General features: G+C 37.5%; 2 protein-coding genes across 3 annotated transcripts; one reads left to right on the top strand and one right to left on the bottom strand.

Moving 5' to 3' along the window:
• The first annotated feature begins 1,777 nt into the window (after positions 1-1,777).
• hapln3 (hyaluronan and proteoglycan link protein 3) lies at positions 1,778-6,307 on the top strand. Its single transcript, XM_026202540.1, has 5 exons — positions 1,778-1,929; positions 2,366-2,535; positions 3,832-4,203; positions 4,514-4,816; positions 5,298-6,307. Exons 2-5 carry the CDS (start codon positions 2,409-2,411, stop codon positions 5,582-5,584), a joined length of 1,089 nt encoding a protein of 362 aa, XP_026058325.1. The 5' UTR covers positions 1,778-1,929; positions 2,366-2,408; the 3' UTR covers positions 5,585-6,307.
• A 2,717-nt stretch (positions 6,308-9,024) lies between these two features.
• Positions 9,025-21,670, bottom strand: acanb (aggrecan b). Of its 2 annotated transcripts, XM_026202539.1 has the most exons (18): positions 21,515-21,670; positions 19,319-19,401; positions 18,857-19,240; positions 18,581-18,755; positions 18,279-18,406; positions 17,899-18,192; positions 17,387-17,683; positions 16,960-17,143; positions 16,709-16,836; positions 16,332-16,625; positions 16,147-16,242; positions 15,669-16,049; positions 14,601-15,596; positions 11,762-11,920; positions 11,592-11,674; positions 11,348-11,492; positions 10,912-11,094; positions 9,025-10,802 (listed from the first exon to the last, which is right to left on the bottom strand). In XM_026202539.1, the coding sequence occupies exons 2-18, from the start codon at positions 19,395-19,397 to the stop codon at positions 10,717-10,719; spliced, it is 4,092 nt and encodes a 1,363-aa protein (XP_026058324.1). In that variant the 5' UTR covers positions 19,398-19,401; positions 21,515-21,670; the 3' UTR covers positions 9,025-10,716. The 2 variants fall into 2 exon arrangements, with proteins under 2 accessions (XP_026058324.1, XP_026058323.1); XM_026202538.1 differs by having other exon boundaries at positions 14,601-16,049.
• Positions 21,671-23,623: the final 1,953 nt, after the last annotated feature.

The following is a 23,623-nucleotide window of genomic DNA, read 5'->3' on the forward strand; positions in this document are numbered from 1 at the left end:
GCATACAGTCATTCAGAAGATGGTGTTTGGAAGCACTTACATATATTGTTCAAGCTCTTTCAGCACAGTTATTCACAGGGAACACAATCTCAGATAAACACCCTTTTTTTTTTAAATGTATAAAATATATGCCACTGGTACTGAACATTGAGTGTCATTTGTGTCCCTCATATATGGTACATGTTTGTACAAAAAATTATTTTATATAGATTCACAACTGTTTGGAAGTTTGTGATTCAGTGCCTTTTTTGTTAATTGTATTTTTATTTAAAGAAATTAATACACTTTTCAGGAAGTACGCATTAACAAAAGTTAAGTAAAGATTTCCATTTCAGTTAAATGCTGTGATTTTGAACTTTCTATTAAATCAAAAGGATCTTGAAAGAAAAAAATAACTATTTTAAATCTTGATAATAAATGTTTCTTGAGCAGCAAATCGGCATATTAACTTATGAATAATCATGTGACACTGAAGCCTGGACTACCGAAGCAGAAAATTCACTATATATATATTTTTTTAAATACAGTTTTATTATTTTACAATGGCAAGCAGACGAAACATCTTTCAAAAACATTAAAATAACTTAATGACCCCAAACAATTCTCAGTAAGAGATTATGTAAATATTGTGTTAATTTACCTTAATAAAAGTATAAAATGTATAAATTTTTTCTGGGAAATGCACTGTGCAGCTAATCTACATTTAAACGCTTTATTTGTTTGATATAATATTTAAAATCATAAAAATGTATTATTTTCTAATAACCTTTTAAAACAAACAGTTTTCTCAGGCAGGCTGCAGTAACTAAGACTCACAAGTGTGTTGGGAGAATCTAAAACATTTACATCCAGCCATTTTGGACCTATTCAGTTTGGGCAAACAGTTAGTGTACAATGTTCTTCCAACCCGATAGCTGCCAAAACCGTGCTTCTGTGAAGCCCACAGCTATTCAAAGGGTCTCGGCGGTCCTTGCCTGAGGCGATGGCTTTCATCTTGGCTGTGGGGACTAATTGACGGGGATCTTCAAATGCGTCGCTAATGCTGGAGCATCTGTGAGAGAGGCGATGTAAATGTGCTCACTCTTGTCTTTTAAAGTGTCCATGATGTATGATGAAGAACAGATCAAGATACGTTCAAACCAAGCAGCGTTCTGTTGGTCAACATGATGAATTCACAGAAACAACTTCAACACAAGGTTTCCATTGAAATGACTGGATCTGGTCTGAGAAAATTCACTGATAATGGCCGAGAAAGAGAAAAGGTGCATAGTTTGGGATCATTATACTGAGTGATCCTGTCAGTACAACATCCTGGTGCCTCCAAAGGCCGCCTAACAGTCTTTTCCTCTTTAAATATTGCGATTTAGAATTTACATCAACCATATTGCTTAATAACAAGGAAAAAAAGGTCAGAATTTAGGACGCCTGTGAAAATATCTGGTCTCACTATTAACAACAGATTTTAGGGTTTGTTTTCTTCCTAACACTCTGTAATGTAAAAGAAAATCAGTATGTGACAATCTATTATTACCAACTGTGTTATTAGGCCAGGCTGCCTCTGAGGCTATTAAGAATTATTGTTTTTGTGACAAACCCTCGTAACAAGAGATCTGGGTGGAATATATTCTCGCTGGCACCGTGAACACAAGCTCCAGTTTCGGTTTTGAGAAGTTATCAACAAACCTGATGCTGTAAAATTAAACCGTGCTGATGGACAGCAGCCCTCGACTGCTGTGTAGACCCCACAATTATTATTGTTCGCGAGCTGGAGAACTTCAAAAGAGATGCCTGAGTGACGTCACCTCACGGTCCCACATCATTATTACAGACCGAGAAAGAGAGAGAGAGAGAGAGAGCTATTATTCCTCACCTCGGACGATGAACAGAGTAGTTGTAGCAAAAGGAGCCTGAGAAAGTGTTTTACATTTGGTAAGTTAAGAAAATGCTTGTATTATTTAATGAATGTGCATAATTGGCAGACTCTTTGCATTCTACATTTAACTAGTTGACAACAACAAAACGAGTTTGCGACTTTAAGTCTGTTTTTATATAACTTTTTTTATTACATACGTTTTTCTGTTGTCGTAAAACTTTTTTATGGGCTTAATTGTATAGCTAGTTTTATCCTTTTAGCTTTCGCTTCTGCAATCGTTTAATTTCACTAACCATAAACTTAACGTAACGTTAGTTCTTGTATAGTAGGTTAAAGCTAGCTTGTCTGATGATTATGTTGTTTAAGGCGAGCAAGTCAAACTCTATATACATTTTTAAATCATTCAGATTTAAAAGGTGCTTAAAGCTAAATATATGTTCCGTTATATTTGATTGCTGATCTTTACTCATCTTGGGTTGTCTAAAATTCAAGGACGCTGCTGGAAAGCTGTGGGATACAGGGAATCGTCGTGAATATGTGGATTTTACGCCATCTGCTGGTGCTTTTAATGCACCTGTTTCTCGGAAGCCTTGCACAGAAATTCTCCAATGGCTATTATTATCAGGACATAGTTAATGGAAATGGAAATGGCAATGGGGAGAGTAAGTTAGCCTAATCATTTTATGTTTTCATGTGTGCAAAATACAGTAGTAAACATCTGAAGTGGATGAAAACAATTCATCAAAGATATACTTTTTACATCCACAAGAAAACATTTTGGTTTTAGGTTTTAGGACCAATTTGATAAAAGGTTTTGATCCACTTTAGTTGTTGACTACTGTAACAAACCAGCAAACAGAAGCCAGCTTGCTGATACATAACATGTACACATGTAGCCTACATATAATTCAACTAACTTTTGTCACTTATCATTGAATAAAATGTATATAAAATGTCAAATTTTATTTGTACATATTTTTTAATAGTTTACAATTCCTGAACAAATATATTTATTATAAGCTCTGTGGTAATTATAATTATATAGTATATATTGTTATAGTAATAATCAGTGTTGGAGAGTGACTAGTTACATACAAAATAACATTACAAAATAAATGTAATTGTAACCAGTTAGAGGTACTGAGAACAAATGTGTTATTAAATTACTGTGACTTATAAAAATGTTAAAGGGGGTTAAAATATGAGACACCAGTGTTTCAGGAGAAAAGGACACCTGCTTAACTGTTTGATAACTGTTTTTAATTCCAGGTTTATTTATGCTTTATTTTTTAAGATTTTTTTCAAATGCATTGTTAGATGGCAGTGTTACCAAATATTTGATTTCAAAAATCATAACTATTAAACTATACATTATGATTTTAAATCTGTATTTAATCTCAGAACAATCTCAAAGTAAAAAGTAGTGACTAAAGTCTGATTTTGTGGTGGCTGTACTTTGAAATTAAATAATTATAGTTTTATTTCAAGTGACAAGTTTCAAAATATGAAGTATTTTGAGTGTTAAGTTCTACTGTAATGTTTACCCTCCCTGATTTGAATAATTTAAAATGATGAACATTAAATGACAAATGAACAGTGAAAACATTCTAATTTTAGAAAACTAATCAAATGTAATTAGCTACATTATTTTGATAATTTAAATAGACTAGATTACAGTACTTATTAGATATCAGATAGGGTAATTTATAATCTCTAACCTATTATTAGCCTACATTTCCAAGGCATCCTTTCCCAACACTGGTAATAACATAGTTTTAATAAGTTAGGATGGTTAAGATATCACAAAAATGTGATCTCCATCACAAATCCGTCAAAAACGTTCAAAGCTATTCACTTTTGCATAGTTGAACAAACAAACATACCCTACAATATAACAAACAATAACCTACTTTACTCTCTTTGAAGAGTTTATTCACTTACATGATGTTTCTTTTTAGTCTACTTCCACAAGATCCGTCTTCACGTGGAGTCTCCTGAAACTCTAGTGTCGGGTGTGCAGGGGAGTAACGCCACACTGCCGTGTCATTACCGCTACGAGCCTGCGCTCAGCGCGCCGCGCAGGACGCGCGTCAAGTGGTTCTGGCAGCCGGTGAGCGGCGAGGGACAGGAGCGCGACGTCATGGTGGCCATCGGCACACGTCACCGGAGCTACGGAGACTTCAAAGGACGAGTGCGGCTCCACCGAAGCGCCCCGGGCGATGCGTCCCTCGTCATCAACCCGCTACAGTCCGACGATACGGGCCGGTACCGGTGTGAAATTATTGATGGTCTCGAAGACGAGAGCGTGACAGTGCAGCTAAATTTTCGAGGTGCGTCACAGATTAATTTACAGATTAACTCCTCTCGTTAAAGTTACCTAAACACCATCATTTTAATATTTTAAGATGTAATATTATATATTGTATTCATATAGTAATTATATGTTTATATTAATGAACAATTTATTGTCTTATATTAACAACTACACAATCTATATTTGTAGCCTACATTATTTATTATATAATTTACCCCCCCCCCCCCAAATTCAAAAGTTTTAATTTTAAAACAAAATCTGATTATCTTTAACTTTCTTTTATGTTGCTGATCTTTATTGGTGCATTGTGCTCCTGTGCTCCACAGGTGTGGTGTTCCCCTATCACTCCTCTAGGGGGCGCTATCTGATGAACTTTCACGAGGCTAAGGAGGCATGTGAGAAGCAGGATGCACACCTGGCGACCTTTGAACAGCTCTACGCTTCTTGGGAGGAAGGGCTGGACTGGTGTAATGCTGGGTGGCTCATGGATGGGACGGCACAGTATCCCGTGGTAGTGCCACGAGAGGCCTGTGGTGGCACCGAACTGGCACCTGGTGTACGGAGCTACGGCGTTCGGGACAAAAGTCTGGACCGGTTTGATGCCTTTTGCTTCATTTCAACCATCAGAGGTAATGATGTTTATATAAATCAAGTGGAGTTTTTATGTATCCTCATATAACTTCATCAAATCCTGCCTTATGCTGATTGCTTTCCGTGAAATCTTGTCAAACAAACATTTCAAATTTTTCATAGTTGTGCTTTTAACAGGTGTCTTAGATTTTTAAATTGGACAAAGATGAATTAATGGTTATTTCGGCTCAGGGTACAATACATATGTCTGCAATTGCTCGTTCTTGAAAAGGTTCCTGTTTTAAAAATATAAGTTGAGGATGACAAGTTGGGTGTACCTGCCAACAAGGATTAATTATAAAATGGCCTTCTTCCTTGTTTCCATCAGTCATGCATATGTTTTTAACCTGATTGCCTTGATATGCCAGTTGTATTTTTTTTTTTACCCTGGGTCAATTATTGCCATTCCTTTCTGAGGTCTGAGGTTAAGTTGCCAAATATTGATGTGACAAGTTATTTTATGTCTTTCTTCAATCTCAGGAGAGGTCTACTTCCTGCAACATCACATCAAACTAAATTTCACCGAGGCGGTGGAGGCCTGTCAGAGCGATGGAGCTCGTATTGCTAAAGTTGGCCAGTTATACGCCGCCTGGAGGTTTGTGGGATTGGACCAGTGTGATGCAGGCTGGTTGGCTGATGGTAGTGTACGTTACCCAATCACCCAACCCAGGATGAACTGTGGTACATCAGAACCAGGGGTGCGCAGCCTTGGCTTCCCTCCAAAGCATTTAAAACATGGCGTGTATTGCTACAAAGTCCGCTGGTAAAATATACACCTCATTTTAAATGTATAAACACTTTTGTGAAAACCACAGTGAATAGTACATCTTTTTCTACACTACTGATATTCAAATCGTAATAATGTGTTTGTATTGTGTATTGTTTTGATTTGAAATGTCCAGGTTATTCCTACCACATTTACACTGCAAAGGTGGCATAGAGGTGCTTCTGACGTGGCATTTACACAGTTTAATGCTGCTCAGAGGTGGAATCAATGCATTTATACTGCAAATACAATTCTTTGTTTGGTATTCAGAGCTGAGGTAGGTCAGAGCCGGCTTAATTTAGTCTTTAGTTTAATGCAGCATTACGTCTTTACACACAATTTTGAGCAGGCATAGAACAGCCCTAACTCAGCTGTGTAAAGAGGTCTAAAATATTCTGTTAGAAAATGTAATTTCAAGAGCTAACTCGGATATTAACACTAAAAACAAAATGAAGGTTAAAACTAACTGTGTGGTCATCACTTTTTATACAGCATGTACAGTTCTACTATGTTTCTGGACTAAATCCTGAAATTGGTGATGGGTGATTTCTTTAAACACTTTTATGATCTGATTGCTTGTATTATGTAGCATTTTAATGCAAATAATCAGTTAGTCGGTGCCATCTCCTGGTATTTGTATGCATGACTTCTTTCTATTATAGGAGACGTCGTCATTCAAAAAGCCAAATGTCATGTCAATAAATGTTTTTTTCTTAATAAACTATTCTGTACGTGTTTATTTAAATATTTTCAAATGTTTAGACAACCAAATAAATCGGTGTGTATTCGTGTTTAGGAACAAGTCAGCCTTGTCCCCGTAGATAAGCGTGACGTGCGGGTAAGTTCTTACCCTGACCAGCAGGAGGCGTGACACAGCCACTAGAACAGGGATCTCCAGCCCTGCTCCCGGAGAGCTACCGTCATGCAGACTTAAAAAAAAAAAAAACCCCGCTCACGGTCTGGCAGAACGTGGGAAAGGAGACCGGAGGCCTCTTTTCTGGAAACTATGACGTCACTTTGTAGGCGGATCGGCTGTTGGCATCAAACTCCCTCGAAAAAAAGTCAATGGGATTTTTCCATAGGTTTTTAAATTATCGCAGAAAATAAGCTCTGTGTTCAGATAATCTTCACAAAATTATATTAATTCTGAGACCGTAATACAAGCGCCAGAACCAAAAAAATAATAAAAAATAAATAATAACTTTAGGCTATAAATTAACTACAACAACGGTCGCTCGTCTTTCACGTCAACACCACCACGCCTCCCACAACTTTTGCACTTACTTAAACATTTTCCATGATAATTATTTACTCTGTGGATTAATTTTAATACACATTGCATTATATATATATATATATATATGTGTGTGTGTGTGTGTGTGTGTGTGTGTGTAGGCTACTTGTTTTTGTATTCTGGTGGGGACTTAAACCTGAATACACACAGACTCATGGGGACCTAAATTGAGGTCCCCACGGGTTAAACAAGCTAATAAATTACACAGAATGAAGTTTCTTGAAAATCAAAAAAATTCAGAAAGTTTCCTGTGAGGGTTAGGTTTAGGGGTAGGGTTGGTGTAGGGCGATAGAAAATATGGCCTGTACAGTATAAAAACAATTACGCCTATGGAGAGTCCCCACAAGGATAGCTGACCAGACGTGTGTGTGTGTGTGAGCATAGAGAGGGGCGAGAATCATTATAAGTCTGGGCATATAGAGCGTTGCAGCCTAGCTACATGCTGGTCTACTTGGCGGAGTTGTCAGGGCTGGCATGAGGGACAAAAATCAAGTGTTGGTAAGCGCAGTCAGGGAGGCAGGAATACATTATAATAATTAGTTATACGTGTTGAATGTGTTTATATATACCTGTTAAATAAGATAAACAATCACTTTCAAATCATCAAATTATAGGTTAATATAATAATATAATAATAATGTTTACAAAAATGATCCACTTAAGGCCATTGCATCAGTTATTTTCCCAACAGTAACTTTATTATTTCAAGTTTGTTTTCTTTATATGTTTTCTCCTGTTATTTTATTAAATTTTTATATTTTTTAACTGGGAGCTGACCAGAGAGAAATAAATGCACTGTAGCAAGCAGTAACCCCACCCTTTTCCACAGGATTTCACGATCCCTTGGCGTCAAAGTTGTTCCTTATTTCACCTGCTTCCCAAACAGAAATGGAAGGAGGAGGAGGAGTAGCACATGAAAAGCTAGCAGTGTTCCTCAGTCTGGCTTTTTCACTCTGCTTACTGCTCATAAAGATGCACAGTGTTAGGTAAGAGAGGTATATTCATGAGCTTTTCGGTTTTTTTCTTTTCCCTTGAGAAAATGTTATGAAGTAGGCACTGTTTTGTTTGCCGTGTAATTTAGGTCTTGCATGTTGAGTAATGTTTGGTCATATTCACATGAACTGTCCTTTTTGACCCGTTTCTCAACAATATACGTTCCATAGATGTAGTTTATATATAAAAGGCTCTATGTGTATACAGTGTAATATGTGTCACTGGACCACAAAACTAGTCATAAGGGTACATCTTTCGATATTTATATTTATAGATCATCTGAAAGCTGATTAAATAAGTTTTCAATTTAATATATAGTTTTTTAGGATATGACAATATTTGAAAATCTGGAATCTGAGGGTAAAAAAAAGAAAGAAAGAAAAAAGAAATCTAAATATTGAGAAAATCGCCTTTAAAGTAGTCCCAATTAAGTTCTTATAGTAATGCATATCACTGATCAAAAATTACGTTTTTACGTATTTATATCTTATATGAAATATCTTCATTAAACATGATCTTTACTTAATATCTTAATGATTTTTGGCATAAAAGAAAAATCTTTAATTTTGATCCATATTTGACTTTGATAAGCTATATTCTATCTAAAGCAGTGATGTTCTTGTCTAAACATTATTTGGGTTCACAATTTACAGCATTAAAATGTAAATATTTTTTTTTAGGCATGGAAACAGTGACAATTAATGAAAGTTCTAAAAATAATAGAACAGTCATGTAAATTTGTGTGAATGAGCTTCTCTTCCATTACTCTCTTTCTTTCACCATACAACCACTTAAATGAGAAGTGCATGTTTTTTTTAATGCTAAAATGTTTTCCATCCCAGTTTAGTATGCAGAAAGAACTAAAAGTAAGTCGCTGGTAGGTTTATTTCCCAGAAAAGTGTGAACAGTGTGGCTCTGTGTGTTTAAACATCCTGATCATCCCGACAACAGCAACATTGGCTCATTCAATAGGAGTCATTTTGGGTGGGACTGTCTGTTTGTTTGACCAGTGGCAGAGGGTGAGAATGATTGGAAAAGCTTTTTGAAAACAGCTATTATTTTTGCAATGCAGTTTGTTGATGCTAGCAGCAAAGAAATGACACATTTCAGCTTTAATACCACTCTCTGGTATTAAAAGAAAAATCGACTATTCACACATTTAGTCTGTTTATTTTAGGGGTACTAAGACAGATATGAGCTCAGCGAAGGGCTGACAGTGACAGAGTGCAAAATTAATGAGAAATTGCTCTACTGGAAACGATTGACTCTTTCCATCAACATTGTGGCACACACTTTGTGTGTTGGCTATTACTATGGATTTTTAAACACTTTTAGGCCATTAAAAAAAATTCATCTTGTAATACTGTCTTTTTTGAAAATGTATGTTTGTCTCTATAAGGCAATATTAGAGGTTAAATCTGTTTTGTAGGCCAAGCCGAATCATATGAGCTAATGAATTAATAAATCTTTCTAATCGGAGTAAACATTTGTATACTATTGCAAGCTGACCTAGAATCAGAAGCGAAAAGCTGGGGAATGTATCTTTCACAGTTTCACAGAAATACAACTAGACATTTAAACTACAACAAACAACAATATACATAAAAAGACACATCTTAATTAAAGAATTTGAAATACTAATGTACTTAAATGTAATTGTGTCCAGCTGTGGTCATTAAAGCCTTTTGTCTTGTTTTTATTGTTGCCCAGAGGTACACAGACAGTATAACCTTTGTGCTATCTAATGCACAGATGTTCACTTCGCACACCGTCTGCCCTAAATAGGATTTTTTTTTCTTTTTGCCATCATAATATGTTGAAAATAGTATGCCAAAGGTGCCAGGATGGTACACTATTTCTGGCAGATTTCCAAAGTTCTTCTGTGCTGTTTGGGTTAATATTGCCCACAACCCCCTGTGTCCTCCTTTTAAATTGAATAAAATAAAAAGGAATGCAAGGCCAATGTTGCCACATGTAAATGCATGAACCTAAAAGTTAAGCTAAGGTAATTACGGAGCTCGATACAAACACTTACATTCAAATGCAAACAGTATGTGACAAAACTAAACTCTAAAAAATGCCCCAATACTGGTATTGTGTTTCTACATATTCAAAAATGCATTTTCCAGTCATCAGTTATTGTTAAGTATGAAGGGGCAATATTGGGGATTGTAGAGACTATGTTTATTCTGCATAATTCTACACTACCTGTACTATTGCTGTATAATGTATACTGTGCAGAGTATGCAAATTTTGTCACCGTCGCTCATATGCAGAGTATATAAGTCATGTGATGGTCATGTCAATGCCTACTCTTTCACTTATTTTATTTATTTTATTTTTTAATTGTAGGCAGTACTACTTAGCCATATTCACTAAGTAGTAGTCTTCCCTTCTGAACATACATGGCCACATCACAGTTTTGGATTGTGCAAATTGTTAGAGAGAAAGTGGGAAACATTCACACATTAGTGTTAACTTGTGGCCTGGAGCAAACCTTTCAAGACTTGCACTAATGGTAAAGTAAATTCTGTGCTTTGCTTGTAATATTAGGCACTAAGCAGTGATTATGTAATAATTAAAGTCAAAACTCAAGGGGGGCTCTGTGAAATTAAGTCTATTCTTTTTAGATTAGATTATCATCCCGTGGCCCAGAAGTTACATAAATGGGAGGAATAAAATCTTTATTTTCCCCAAAACAGAGCTCTGAGTAGCACTTGTAAACCAATCAGCCAGATGGACTAAGTAAAGTTTGTCATTACATAAGTTATTCCCTTGTCTTTGAGATGATCTTTATTAATAACAGTCCTCTGAATGTTTTTAGGTGTGTTTTTTTTTTGTCTTGTTTAGAGGACTTTCCTCCACGTTCGACTATTGACTGCTTTGGGATGTGTCTTGAGGGATCTTTTCCGTAGCCTGTTGTTTGTTTCACCTGTTGAGGAAGGTAATAACATTGACACAAATACTTTTGTTGTTGGAACTTTACACTACAGAGCATAACATAGTTTCTGTGCCATCTAGTGTGTGTGGTGTATACTTACCTCCTATGCATTCCACTTTTGGCTCCTCCCACTGCCCGTCAGGTAAGCAACGTACCACTGAAAGGTGGCGCTGTGTGAATCCACTGTCACACTGGTATCGAATTGAAGAATTAACAGGGTAGCGATCTTTGCTGTTGCCTAACATCCTGGCATTCTTCACTTCAGGAGGTGATGAACACGTGACTACAATAAAAAAAGAGTAAAACAGCAAAAAACATTTATCTTGCTATTAAAACAAGAAAATAGAAGTTTCTTTAAGTTTATAGTATTTGTGGTTCATTGATAAATAAACAAAAGTATCTTAACTATACTTTCCTTAAATTATACACAATATATTATTCACAATGAATAGCTGTTGTTATAGGCTAATAGATAACTTAGCTAAATGGTTAGGGCTGACTTGGTGCTGAAGTTAATGTCTGTCACTTTTTCTTACCAGGTCCACTCTTGCAAGTAAAAGGAAGATGATAGTTGCAGGGTACATCGTTCCACTGGCCATCCTCATGCAATATCATTACAACACAGTCTTCTCCGGTGCTGAAGTAATTATCTGGCTGATTGGGTCTCCAGTTTTCATATTTCTGCAGAGAAAGTAGCACTGGTTGAAACAGCGACTTACTGCAAATGCCTCAGTACACAGTCGTTTCTCAATTTGGAAGGAATCTCAGAGGTGTTTTTACCAAAGGGCTTCCGTCTGTCCAGCGAAACTGATTTTGCTCATCCTTGTCATTAAGTCCAATCCATTGATAGTCACGAGCTTGATCTAGGTAAGTTTAAAATGTGTTAGCACTTTCATTTAGATCAACAAGCAGGTAAATGTCTTTTATTCATATAATCAGATCAAACTCACTTTTTACAAACACTTGTTCTTGTTGGGAGGATATGCTAACCAGGTGAGAGTTTAGCTCTTGACAGTGCTGCTCAGCAGTGGTCCAGGTCTCACGCACATCAAAATGAATATAACAGCTGCCCATGAACTCCATCCACCCCTCAGCACATCCCTGTACCGCTGACAACACAGACGAGACAATGAATTTTACAAGTTTTTATTATGTGTTCTTTAAGGGTGGCAAGTTATAAAAGACTAGCAAGACTGACAGGCTCCCTACCTGCTGAACTTGGTATGTCTGTATACTTAATTTGGCAAAATCTTTTAATTTCAAATGGCCTAGAAATTCATCTTTCATAAATTTACCCTATGATTTATAATTCCATGCAATATAATCAAAAACCCTGTGAAGTCCAGTTTGATTATTCCATTACTTGCCAGTAGGAAGTAACAAGGCAGCAAGACAAAGGTGGTTAAAATTGTCTTTAAAGGGATAGTTCACCCCAAAATTAAAATTTGATGTGTACCTGCTTACCCCCAGGGCATCCAAGATGTAGGTGACTTTGTTTCTTCAGTAGAACACAAACCAAGATTTTTAGCTCAAATCATTGCAGTCTGTCAGTCTTATGCTGTGTTCACACCAAACGCGAATAGAGCGTCAAATTCGCATCTACCGCGTCTAGTTTGCCGCTTGACCATTTTGAGATCATCTTCATTTGAGCATGTAATTTGCTTCATTCGCGCGTGAAATTAACTTCACAACAGACGCGAATTCGCTTCATGGTGGGGCTTCAGCCAGCTGAGTTCACGCAGCATTTTCAACCGCCATTTTTATTCTGATAATTTTCCAAATATTACTGTTATGTGTCATGAAATGTGGTTTTAAAAGTATTTCAGGCGAGAATGTAGTTGTTTTAAACTCAAATATGCGGTTTATTTATAATGACAGCATCTATTTAAAAAATGTGTTTTCGCCGATCTCGGAGATGAGCTCCATGCGATCAGCGGGAGCTCCGTCATCATGTATCCGCTGAGAGCAGCTTTACCTCGGCTAGATCTTCTGACATTTGTCGCTGGCTCTGATGTCTCTTTAGTGGTTCAAGATAAAATATAATTTGCTTGGGGTAAAATGAAACGTTTCTTATCTTTGGCCTTTATTCAATTTATCTATAAATGTTATATATATATATATATATATATATATATATATATATATATATATATATATATATATATAGGTCCTTTTTATTCCTGTCTCTATAGAAATATGAACTTTTGTCATATAGCTCCGGTTGACTGCTCACTGACAACATCAGTCATTCCTCCATGTTGAATGAGTGACTCCTAGCAGGCTCCTGATTGATTAACGCGGCACGAATTGACGCCAAAGTTCACATTTTTCAACTCGGGCGGCAGACGCGAATTCACGCCAAACGCTAAATGCACAAAAAGCACCATTCGTGCTTAACGTGCGTTTTGCGCGAAGCGCTCTATTCACGCGAAATGCTCTATTCGTGCGAACTAGATGCACGAATGAGGCGAATTTGCGTCTTCCGTGCCGCGCTTAACGCCTCATTCACGCCGCGAGACCTCCAGACACGAGTAAACGCGCCTTTGCGTTGACTTAACATTGAAATCATTCACGCCAGACGCTCTATTCGCGTTTGGTGTGAACATAGCATTTTAAAGTAAGTGGATGGGAATCACAGCTGAAACATATTAAAAGTAAAAAACAAACAAACATAAAACTAAAATAAACCCTGTGGCTTGTGACGATACACTGATGTGTAAAGACACAAAAAGATGAGTCTGAGCAAGAAACTGAACAGTATTTATATATATTTTTTGGATGCACTTTATTTTACAGTATGTGTACGTACATGTACTTATAGTGTACTTACAGTGTATTTATCTAAGAAAGTTCTGGTAATACAAGGGAACTACATGGGGGTAGGGGTTAGTACCTAGTTATTACATAGTTATTGTAATTACTATAATAAGTACATAGTATGTACACGAGGAACAGGACTGTAAAATAAAGTGCTACCTTTTTTTTTTTTAGCTCTGATTCATGCAATGTCTGAACTGTTAGAACTCTCCTGAGTGCATCCTGTTGTGTATGTTCTCAGCTGCAGGTGTGTGAGTAGTCTTCTTCTTCTTGCTTTATGTCAGATCGCAGACTTATAAGTGCATTACCGCCACGTATCTCTCATTTGGACCATTGCCACCTCAGCGCCTGCTTTAGAACGCGAACAACAGGACGTGCTCAGGAAAGTTCTAACAATTCAGACATTGCGTGAATCAGAGGTAGTAAAAAATTGTTTTTTGCACAGACTGATTGTTTTGTATCTTTTCACATCAATGTATTGTCATGAGCCGCAGGGTTTAATTTAGTTTTGTTTGTGTTTGTTTTTATTTTATTTTTATTTATGTTTCAGCCATGATTCCCTTTTACTTACATTATAAGATTTACAGACTGCCACGGTTTCAGCTAAAAATCTTGTTTTATGTTTTACTGAAGAAACAAAGTCACCTACATCTTGGATGCCCTGGGGGTAAGGAGATAAACATCACATTTTCATTTTTGAGTGAACTATCCCTTTAAGTCACAATAAATGCATAGCATGATATCTTTGTTTAAATGCTCCATTACTTTTCACTTATGTGTTAAGCAGTTTTCCCCACTGAATCCTAAATGACACTGACATACTGCAATGCCACCTTGTAAAGAGCATAAACCTTGACCACAGGGGTTTGGATCGCAGGGGTTAGCAGAAGCTGCTAAAGATTTTTTTTTTTTTAAGTATGTTGTTGTACACCAGTTAAATAACACAAAAGTATAGTTTTGTTCAGTTATTACCATCAGTTAAAAATGGCTCCTCCATAGCTTTTGGTGTTTGTAGTACAGCTGAAGGTGGAGTAATGAGTATAGAAGTCGTGGATGGTGTTGTGTTCAGTGGTGACTGATCAGTCACATCAAATGCCTCAGTGATGACTTTAAGTTGATTTTGTCCTTCTGGTAGGAGATCAACAGTTTCATTGACACTCCAATAATCTTCATATGAAGTACTATTAGAAAGAGATATGGAGACGTCCTCAGCATAATGTTCTTGACTACTGCCCTCTCCACTGATCTCCACTGATCCACGACCCTGTTCTGTTCCAATTGTAGGCCTAAACATCAACTCAACCTCATCATCCGTTAGAATGACAATCTTTCCATCCTGACTCTGAATGTGGCCAGATACCTCACCAGAGGGATCGCTGGGATAACCTGAAGCTCCAGAAGCAGAGCCAGATCGAAAGCCAATGGCAGAACCAGATGCAAAGTCAATGATGGTGCCAGATCCAAAGCCAATGGCAGAGCCAGATCCAGAGGCAGAACCAGATCCAAAAGCAGAGCTGAGACCACTAACATCAGTCAAGTCGAATGGAGAAACACCAGACAATTCCTGTTTTCCAGAAGTACTTGCAGTCATATCTATCATTTCTGTGTTTATAAATGATACACCAGAGAAGCCCGACCCACTCGATTCCTCACCACTGAAGGACCCACTTGTTCCTGAACCACTAGATCCACTACCATGTCCTGATGGAAGGCTTGATTCCTCACCACTGAAGAATCCACTTGTTCCTGAACCACTAGATCCACTACCATGTCCTGATGGAAGGCTTGATTCCTCACCACTGAAGAATCCACTTGTTCCTGAACCACTAGATCCACTACCATGTCCTGATGGAAGGCTTGATTCCTCACCACTGAAGAATCCACTTGTTCCTGAACCACTAGATCCACTGCCAAATCCTGATGGAAGGCTTGATTCCTCACCACTGAAGAATCCACTTGTTCCTGAACCACTAGATCCACTGCCAAATCCTGATGGAAGGCTTGATTCCTCACCACTGAAGAATCCACTTGTTCCTGAACCACTAGATCCACTGCCAGGTCCTCTGCCACTTTGTTCATAAAAGAGTCCAGATTCCTCTCCAGATTCTTGATCCCCTGATGATACTGAAGTAATGATAACACCACTGCCACTGCCACTACCTTCTCTTGCCTCCATAGTGCTGCCGGAGGCAGAAGTTTGCCACATGAGTGTATCTGCACCTTCTTGGTACCTCACAAGGTGACCTGATCCATCACCACTTTGGCCAGAACCGGATATGCTCCCACTGGGTATGCCACTCCCTGACATGTACCCAGAACTGGAATCAGGATCACCTGATGCTGATGTTGAGCCCGAGCTCGATCCAGATCCAGATCCAGATCCAGACAGTTCCACAAGCAAGGGAGGGACAATTGGGCGAACTGTAACACACATCACAGAAAGTTAGCATAGTTAAATAGGACAATAATGCAGTAAAGGTTAGCAGTAACAAGTGGCGATATCCAACATATCTCATACCAGGTCTCAGTAGCTCTGTTATATCTGTCATGTTAAGATCCATCCCCATCTTTGTAGTGTTCATCATATCTTCATCAAGCAGCATAGACAGATTTGCTGAAAAATAACAAAAGAATCACCAAGATCAACACCCAGTCTTGCCTTTCATTGCAAACTCATACATACAGGCTTAAAAGCTGCTATACCTCTGATGCAATATGCATCATATCTGGAGTATGGGTTTGGGAAGCCTGTTTGGTTTGGTTGAGTATAAATAGTATGCACTCCTGTCTTGTTTTCACCACAACCAAAGCCTAGGTTGTGGACAGGATAGCGCACACTGCGATCAGACAGCCAGCCTGGACTGCACTTGTGGAAACCTTCATTCCATGAGGCGAACAGTTCTCCAGTTGAAGCAAGAGTAGATCCCAGTTTTATGCAATGGGCAACAGCTTCATAGTAGGTGAAGCCTGCTAATGAGCTCACATGGAAGATCTCTCCTAAGGGATAGAGACTGAACAGTGAGATCATAGAGGATTAAATAAATTGTTCATTTTTATGTCATGAATTAACCTTTACTCACCCTTTATCTGTTCCATATAACAGTACACATCATACCGCTCATGTGCAGGCCTGACATTGTAAGAGTGTATGCCAGGGAGGTCCTTCTGATCTCCGGAGCACTTCTTTTGAGGATTCACAGTTGGATATCTGAAAACAGTGTTGAATGCAAAATAAGGTGTCAACATTACTTGATCATGATTCTAGTTAATTCAAAAGAAACACATGCAGTTATGAACATGTAGGGCAGCACTTTGTAAAAAACAAGCTTACCTGACAGTCTGGTCCTTTAGCCAACCTGCACTGCATTGATGAAGGCCAGCTTCATAAGCCACCTGAAGAAGCTCAGGGGTGGCTATGATTGCTCCCAGCTTCTGACATGCCACTTGTGCTTCTTCAAAGGTGTAAGCATAGCGTCCGGAGTCAGCACGATAGTGGAATACCACTCCCTTAGTTTCTAGGGCAAGAAAAGGTTTGGCCAATTTTAAACTTTACAGTTTGCATGTGGTATTTACATCTGCTTTTGAAAATCAGTTGAAACACCTGTTAACTAGATTTTGTCCCTGTACTGTAACTCTTTGCAAATCCTTGTTTTTGCTCATTTACATTGGCTCAGTTACCTTCAGTGGTGTCTGGGTGTTTACACTGCTAATTTGATGTGCTGTGATATCATACACTGGATCCAGTTTAGTTTACTTACCAGCAGTTTCATTGTCCATGGGAATCTCATATCCCAAGTAAGGCCGAGCCGTGGCCACATTAATAATGTCCTCCTCAACCTCAGTTATGTTGGGAAGTAAAGGTAGAGGACTTTCTATGCTTGTGGTGTTAAGAGGCTCTTCTGTCACTAGCTGACCACGGACCTCTTCTCCTGTGTTCACCTCTTCAGTATAGTCTGAAGGGCTCGAGGTGAATGTAGCCACACTGATCATGGAATCCGTGGTAGTGGATATTTTAGGAAATGGTGAGGTCTTTGTTGAAACCTTATCTTCTTTTTCTGAAAAATATTTAACAAAGTTTCGGACATATCACAGACATCCTTGAATGCAGAAGTTTGGAACAATAAAATGGTGAGTAAATAAGTTTTTCTTTTTTGAGTTTCTGTTCCTTTAGTGACATTTTGATATGATTGCTCTAAGGTGTGTAAATGTGAAGTGATTTAGCAAACCAAGTACAAAAAGCTCAAATATGAATTACATTCTTTGTGCTTACCTGCATAACATATTGCATCATAGCGGGAGTCTGGGTATGGATAACCAGTCTGATTTGGAAACAGGTACACTGTTCGCACTCCCAAAAGCCCCCCACCACACTGGGGTCGAGCTATGTTAATGGGGTACCTCACACTCCTGTCTGCCAGCCAGCCAGCATTGCACACATCCATACCAGCCTTCCATGCAAGGTAGAGTTGCCCTGTGGTGGCCAGTTGGGCTCCCAAATTTGCACACTGGTCTTCAGCCTCTGCAAAGGTGAACTTCTCCACAGACATAGAGTAGAACACACTACCTGGATGATGATTAGAATCCATAAAGTAAAAACAGCAAAACGCACCAACTAGTTACATTTCAGTTTGGAAACACTGCCTGGGGTACCTGACATTTTCTCTGCAAAACAGTACACGTCATAGGTCTCATTGATGTCTCTGACTCCATATGTTCGTACTCCTGGGAAATTTTCTTTGTCTCCATAGCAAGGCTCCCTTGGCTCATGAATTGGATACCTATGGCGAATTTCATATAATCTTATTATAGTTTTAACTTACCTAAATGTTTATTAAATATATTAGTATTGTTTCCATTGTGTTCAATGCATCTTATACACCAGCTTGTGACCACCCATGTTTGTGAGTGATTTTTATCTATGTTGTTATTAGATATTTACATTTTCCCATTACCTCACAGTTTGGTCTGAAAGCCAACCAGCATCACATTGATGGTATCCATCATCATAGGCAGCTTGCAACTGTGCGGGAGTTGCAATAACAGCACTGTTCTGGATGCAGGCTGCCTTTGCCATCTCAAATGTCAAGGTATATCGGGTAGATATTGCTCGGTAGTGAAACACAATGCCTGTAAAGATTTGACCCAGTTTTTTAATTCTTACTTTCAGTTGTTTATATGTTTAATAAATGTACTTTTTTTTGTGTCTCAACAGTTTGAAAGTGCATTACCTTGGACTTGCATTTCTACAGAATCGTAGTTGTCTTCAATCCCCTGCATAACCTCACAGCGGTAGGTGCCGGAGTCACTGGAGTGGAGTTCTGAGATCTCAATGGTGGCGTCAGTTGGCACCATGGGGTAGTTTACCAAATGAACCCGGTCCACGTAGTCTGTCTCAACCTGCACCACACCCCCACTGGCAACAAGAATAAGAGATATTCTGCCCTTGTAGATGTAGCTCCACTTAATACGGTGGGGAAGTGGGGCAGTGGTTGGGGCGCCAGGGTCCTGGACAGTGTTGTCCTGGAAGTAGCAAGGTATAATCATGCTTCCCCCCAATAGGGGACGCAGTGGTGGTTCAACAGGGATACTCACACTAATGGGGCTGTCCTGATCTGTAAAACATAATTTTATTTTGAAATTATCTTTTACTTAAAATCAGTAAATCTTAGCAATCTAAAAGATTTACCTACCAGCCATGTCCCCAAATAAGATCATGCCAGAAATGGCATGGATGTATGCATATAACAGGAGCCAAATCAAAGACATCATTGACCTAAGGAAAAATAGAAAAAGAGTGGATGCTTTATATTATTATTATATATAGTACCACACACATTTGAGTATTCAACAGTGACTACTGGCCCATTAACAAGCTGTTGTACCCCTAAAGTTGTGGCATGTAAGGCACACTGGACTGAGCAAATCACTCAAGCCATTCCAAAAGGATTTTCTCCCGGTTTCCGAGGCTTTACATGGCCTGACTGAGCTACTGTACTCCTTGTGGAAATTTGGAATAGATTGGAAACATGGCGTCATTAATTCACTCTCCTATTTAAATGTTCACACATACACTCTCTTTCTCCCTGTCTCTCTCTAAAGAAGAATAGTTCACTGTTTGAGCCACAGGAAATGTTCTGGGCTTGTTAAGTTGAATTTTAATCAATGGTTACTGTGAAATCTGCTTGGGAAAAAAATATATAAATTTCCCTGTATGATTTATAAATTCTAAAGTTCAGTTTGATAATGAACACAGTGCATCATTCACTACTTTGCTTGAAATTTTCCCTCTTGGCTATTGCTCAGGTTTTCTGAATCAAGCTGTTTTAAATGCACTGAGTGACTGTAGGAGACCTCCATCCTGGCACAGTCCTGAAGTAGCTTTTTATCTCCCACCTCTAATGCCTTACTTACTTCTGTTTTACTGGTTTATATGCCAGTAGGATCAGAAGTAAGAACAAAAGACCACTTCCTATAGAAGTGAATGAGAGCTTAAATTTGCTTTCACTGTGCTCAGACAAAAACAGTAAAAATATTTTAATATGTAATACTGTTTATTCAATTTTTTATAGATTCTGTACAGAAAATGTTTTAGTCACACACACACACAAAACCAACACGCACGCAAATAATAAAAAAAGTGTGTGGTGAGAAGCGCCACATTCAACATATGCTTGATAGATGGAAATATGTTAACTCAGCTGTCTGAGGCGAGTCAAAGAGGATCTCCTCTGTCATGAAGACAAGAATACAGTCCAGAAAAATTATGACAATTTTTCTTCTTTTTTTTGCCTTTTTTTTTTTTACCACCAAAAGGAACAACTGCCTACTGGCTAGCTTCAGTTCTAGTCTTGTGAACTGTGAAAGTGAACCGCCTTCTTCAAAATGGCCAGTCACATGTGTCTTTCAGACGCTGTTTAAAAACTGTGACTTGATGTCTACAGCTATATTCTGGTCTTGTCAAGCAGGGGTGGAGAGAGGGCTTCCACAGTATCTCTATTCAGCCAGTGTGGTATGTTCTCTTCCCATCAGGCACAGGCCAATAAGCAGAGTTCTGTTTCTGCTGTGGTTTGTGCTCATGGACGCAGACCTGCATTAAAGCCAATGTAAACACTCTGCTGTATTCCAAAGGAGGCCCTAAATCACCAAAACCCCAAGAGAGCCACAGGACCAGAACACTGTCCACATTCAACACAGAGTGGCAGGTAACTCTTGTACTGTAATATGGTACTGTGAACCTATCTCATATTAATCATGGACATACTACATGTAATCTGTAGGCATGCATTTGGTCATAGATTACGACTCTCATGCACTCTTGCAAGCATTTTAGAAAGATATATTTACCTATAACACACCTTGCCCAGCCTTATCAGGACAATTTTACATCCAAGATGAAAAGATAGAAAATAACTTATATTTTAAATTATATAAAAAAAACTGCAACATTCATCTTGCACTGAATTTGTGAAACTTCAATGTAATTACTTTCCCCAAAATGAGAAAAGAGTAGATGCTATCTAAATTTAAAAAGCAAGCATGCCAATATAATATTGGTTATATATTAATGAAATCCATTTTATCCATTCATCCAGTTTAATTGGAATTTGAATTATTTCATGATACTAATCAACATGCTTTATAAATGCTGAATATTCATATTAAAAAAATAATAGAATTTATAGAAAATATTAATATATAAAAATATTAGTTGCTAGACATGTAACCAATAAAATTGTATTACAAAATTCTAAACTTTAATTGACAAATAAATAAAACATGATATATATATACATATATATATATATATATAACATTTATATATAACATTTAAACATATATATATATATAAAACTAAATAAAAAGTAAAAATAAATAAAAAATCTTACCAAACTAGTAGTGTCTCTTCTTGTTTGCTTTTTGTAATGTCCTTGTGTATTGCATTAATCTGTTAGCTGGGAAATGTCTAAAATCCTGTGTTTTTATACTGCTTGCCTTCCCTGTGTGAGTCAGGAGCAGAAAGGGATCTAATTCAAATTGGGCACAAGTTTAGCAAAGTGAGTGGGAGAGAGAGACAGAAAAGGGCAGAGGGAGGCAGAGAGGTGGGAGTGGGGACTATTGAGTGCCCCTGAGTGGCATTTTGAATGTTCAAATCATAACTTTAGGGTAGACTGGGGTTGTTAGGTTGCAAGAGTTGATTGACACATGAGTTGTTATCATGGTGCTGTCACAAAATTGTAATGTTTTTGCCCTCTTTACCCACAATCATTGATTCTATAAATACATTAAAAGCTCAAAATGTGTCAAAGTGATTTTTATGGGCATTTTCACCTTCCTCTCAGCTAAACATGTTTTTAAAAAGAGATATTTAGATCAATGTTAATGAATAAATACAGGAATCTGTTATATTTAGATTTTATTTATCTTTGTATATTTTTTATTTGTATTAAATAAAAATAAAAACTATGAAAAATTACTGTCATTGAATCTGTCTTGGTTATTCATTTTCAATTTCATTTTCATTTAATTTTATTTTGCAGTTAGTTGGTTTGCATTTATGTTTGTTTCATCAAAGATAAATAATCAAAAAAATCTAACCAGTACCCATAATACCAGTATTTTAGATCGCTAATATTTTCTACGTATAGGTCTTTTTAATTAGGTTTTTAATTCAACGAAGAAACCAGAAGAGGTCATAGGGGTCATTGCTTTATTACGGTACTTTGTGTTTGTTAACAATTAGAGTAGTTCATATTATGAAATGTGCATAGTTTATCAGTCTTCATCATCTGTTGTGCATCAGTTCTGTGGAAATATCAGTCTTTGCTTAAGTTTCCTGTTTAGTACAGGTTTTATAGCTCTATTGTGGGCCTTTGGTGTGGTATATTTAGAGACACTGGTGAATCTTGCAAGAATCTCTCAACCAAATATCAGTCTACGTCTGATGGTGCTGGAATTTCACAGTTCAAAGTTTAAAGTGATGACTCGCCAACAGAAGCTGTTTTTCGCACGTTTTTGAAGTGTGAGATACACCTTTAAGACTCTCCTCTCCTTATGCAGTATGTGAAGAAACTTGCTTTGCTCAATAGGCAGTTAATGTCCTTTACACAGTTGATTATCTTGGCTACGCAACTCAACTATCGAGCATAAATTCAGTTTAACAATGGGATGGAATCCATCACCCATACTAAGATGGTAAGGAAATGTGAAATTATATTGTTTTAACCACTTAGACTGTCTTAGTAAACGTTACTTTCTACAGATATATCTACAATGTCTTGAGGAGGGACCTCCAATGAGCCAATACACCTCATTAAACGGGCAACATAAACAAAAAACCTGCAATATATTCACACGTGTGAACTATAAACCATGTGTGTAAAACAGAAATTTAATTACCAGGAAAACCATGGACGGCTCAAATGAAAACATATTGTGTCTGGTCACACAAGCCGTGCTTGTTATTTCTCATACTAGCACATTGTTGCTCTAGTTCGTACATTATGAATCAAACTAACAACCTTCGAAGTCTTACGAGTGACCACTGAGGTATATTTCAAAATATACATGAGAAGTCAGAGAATTGCAGGTATTGTCTGCTCTTAACGGTAAAAAGCTGACCCTTATGACATGCTTAGTTTATAACAGTTGTAGTTCAGTGAAGAGCTTGAATGAGGTGGAGGATGGGGTTCATTAGGGCCAGGATTTTACACGTCCCTGGATACTAGTTAACGTCATGAACCGGTAAAGCCATGACATCATCTAAATAGCAATATAAATAGTATATGTGTTGTACTGCATGTTTAAATGCTCTTAAATGTAATTATTCTTCAATAATTCTATGTAAAAGGAAAATTGCTTGAGTAGACAAGTAAAATGTTTGTAATAGTCAAGGTTTTAAATGTTGTTAAAATAAATAATTTATATTCAAACTTTTATACTCCACACTGGGGCTTATTTGATTAAAAGAAAAAGAGTGTAAAAACTCTAATATTGTA

Source organism: Carassius auratus, chromosome 25 (genome assembly GCF_003368295.1).
Source record: "Carassius auratus strain Wakin chromosome 25, ASM336829v1, whole genome shotgun sequence".
Lineage (NCBI taxonomy): Eukaryota > Metazoa > Chordata > Actinopteri > Cypriniformes > Cyprinidae > Carassius > Carassius auratus.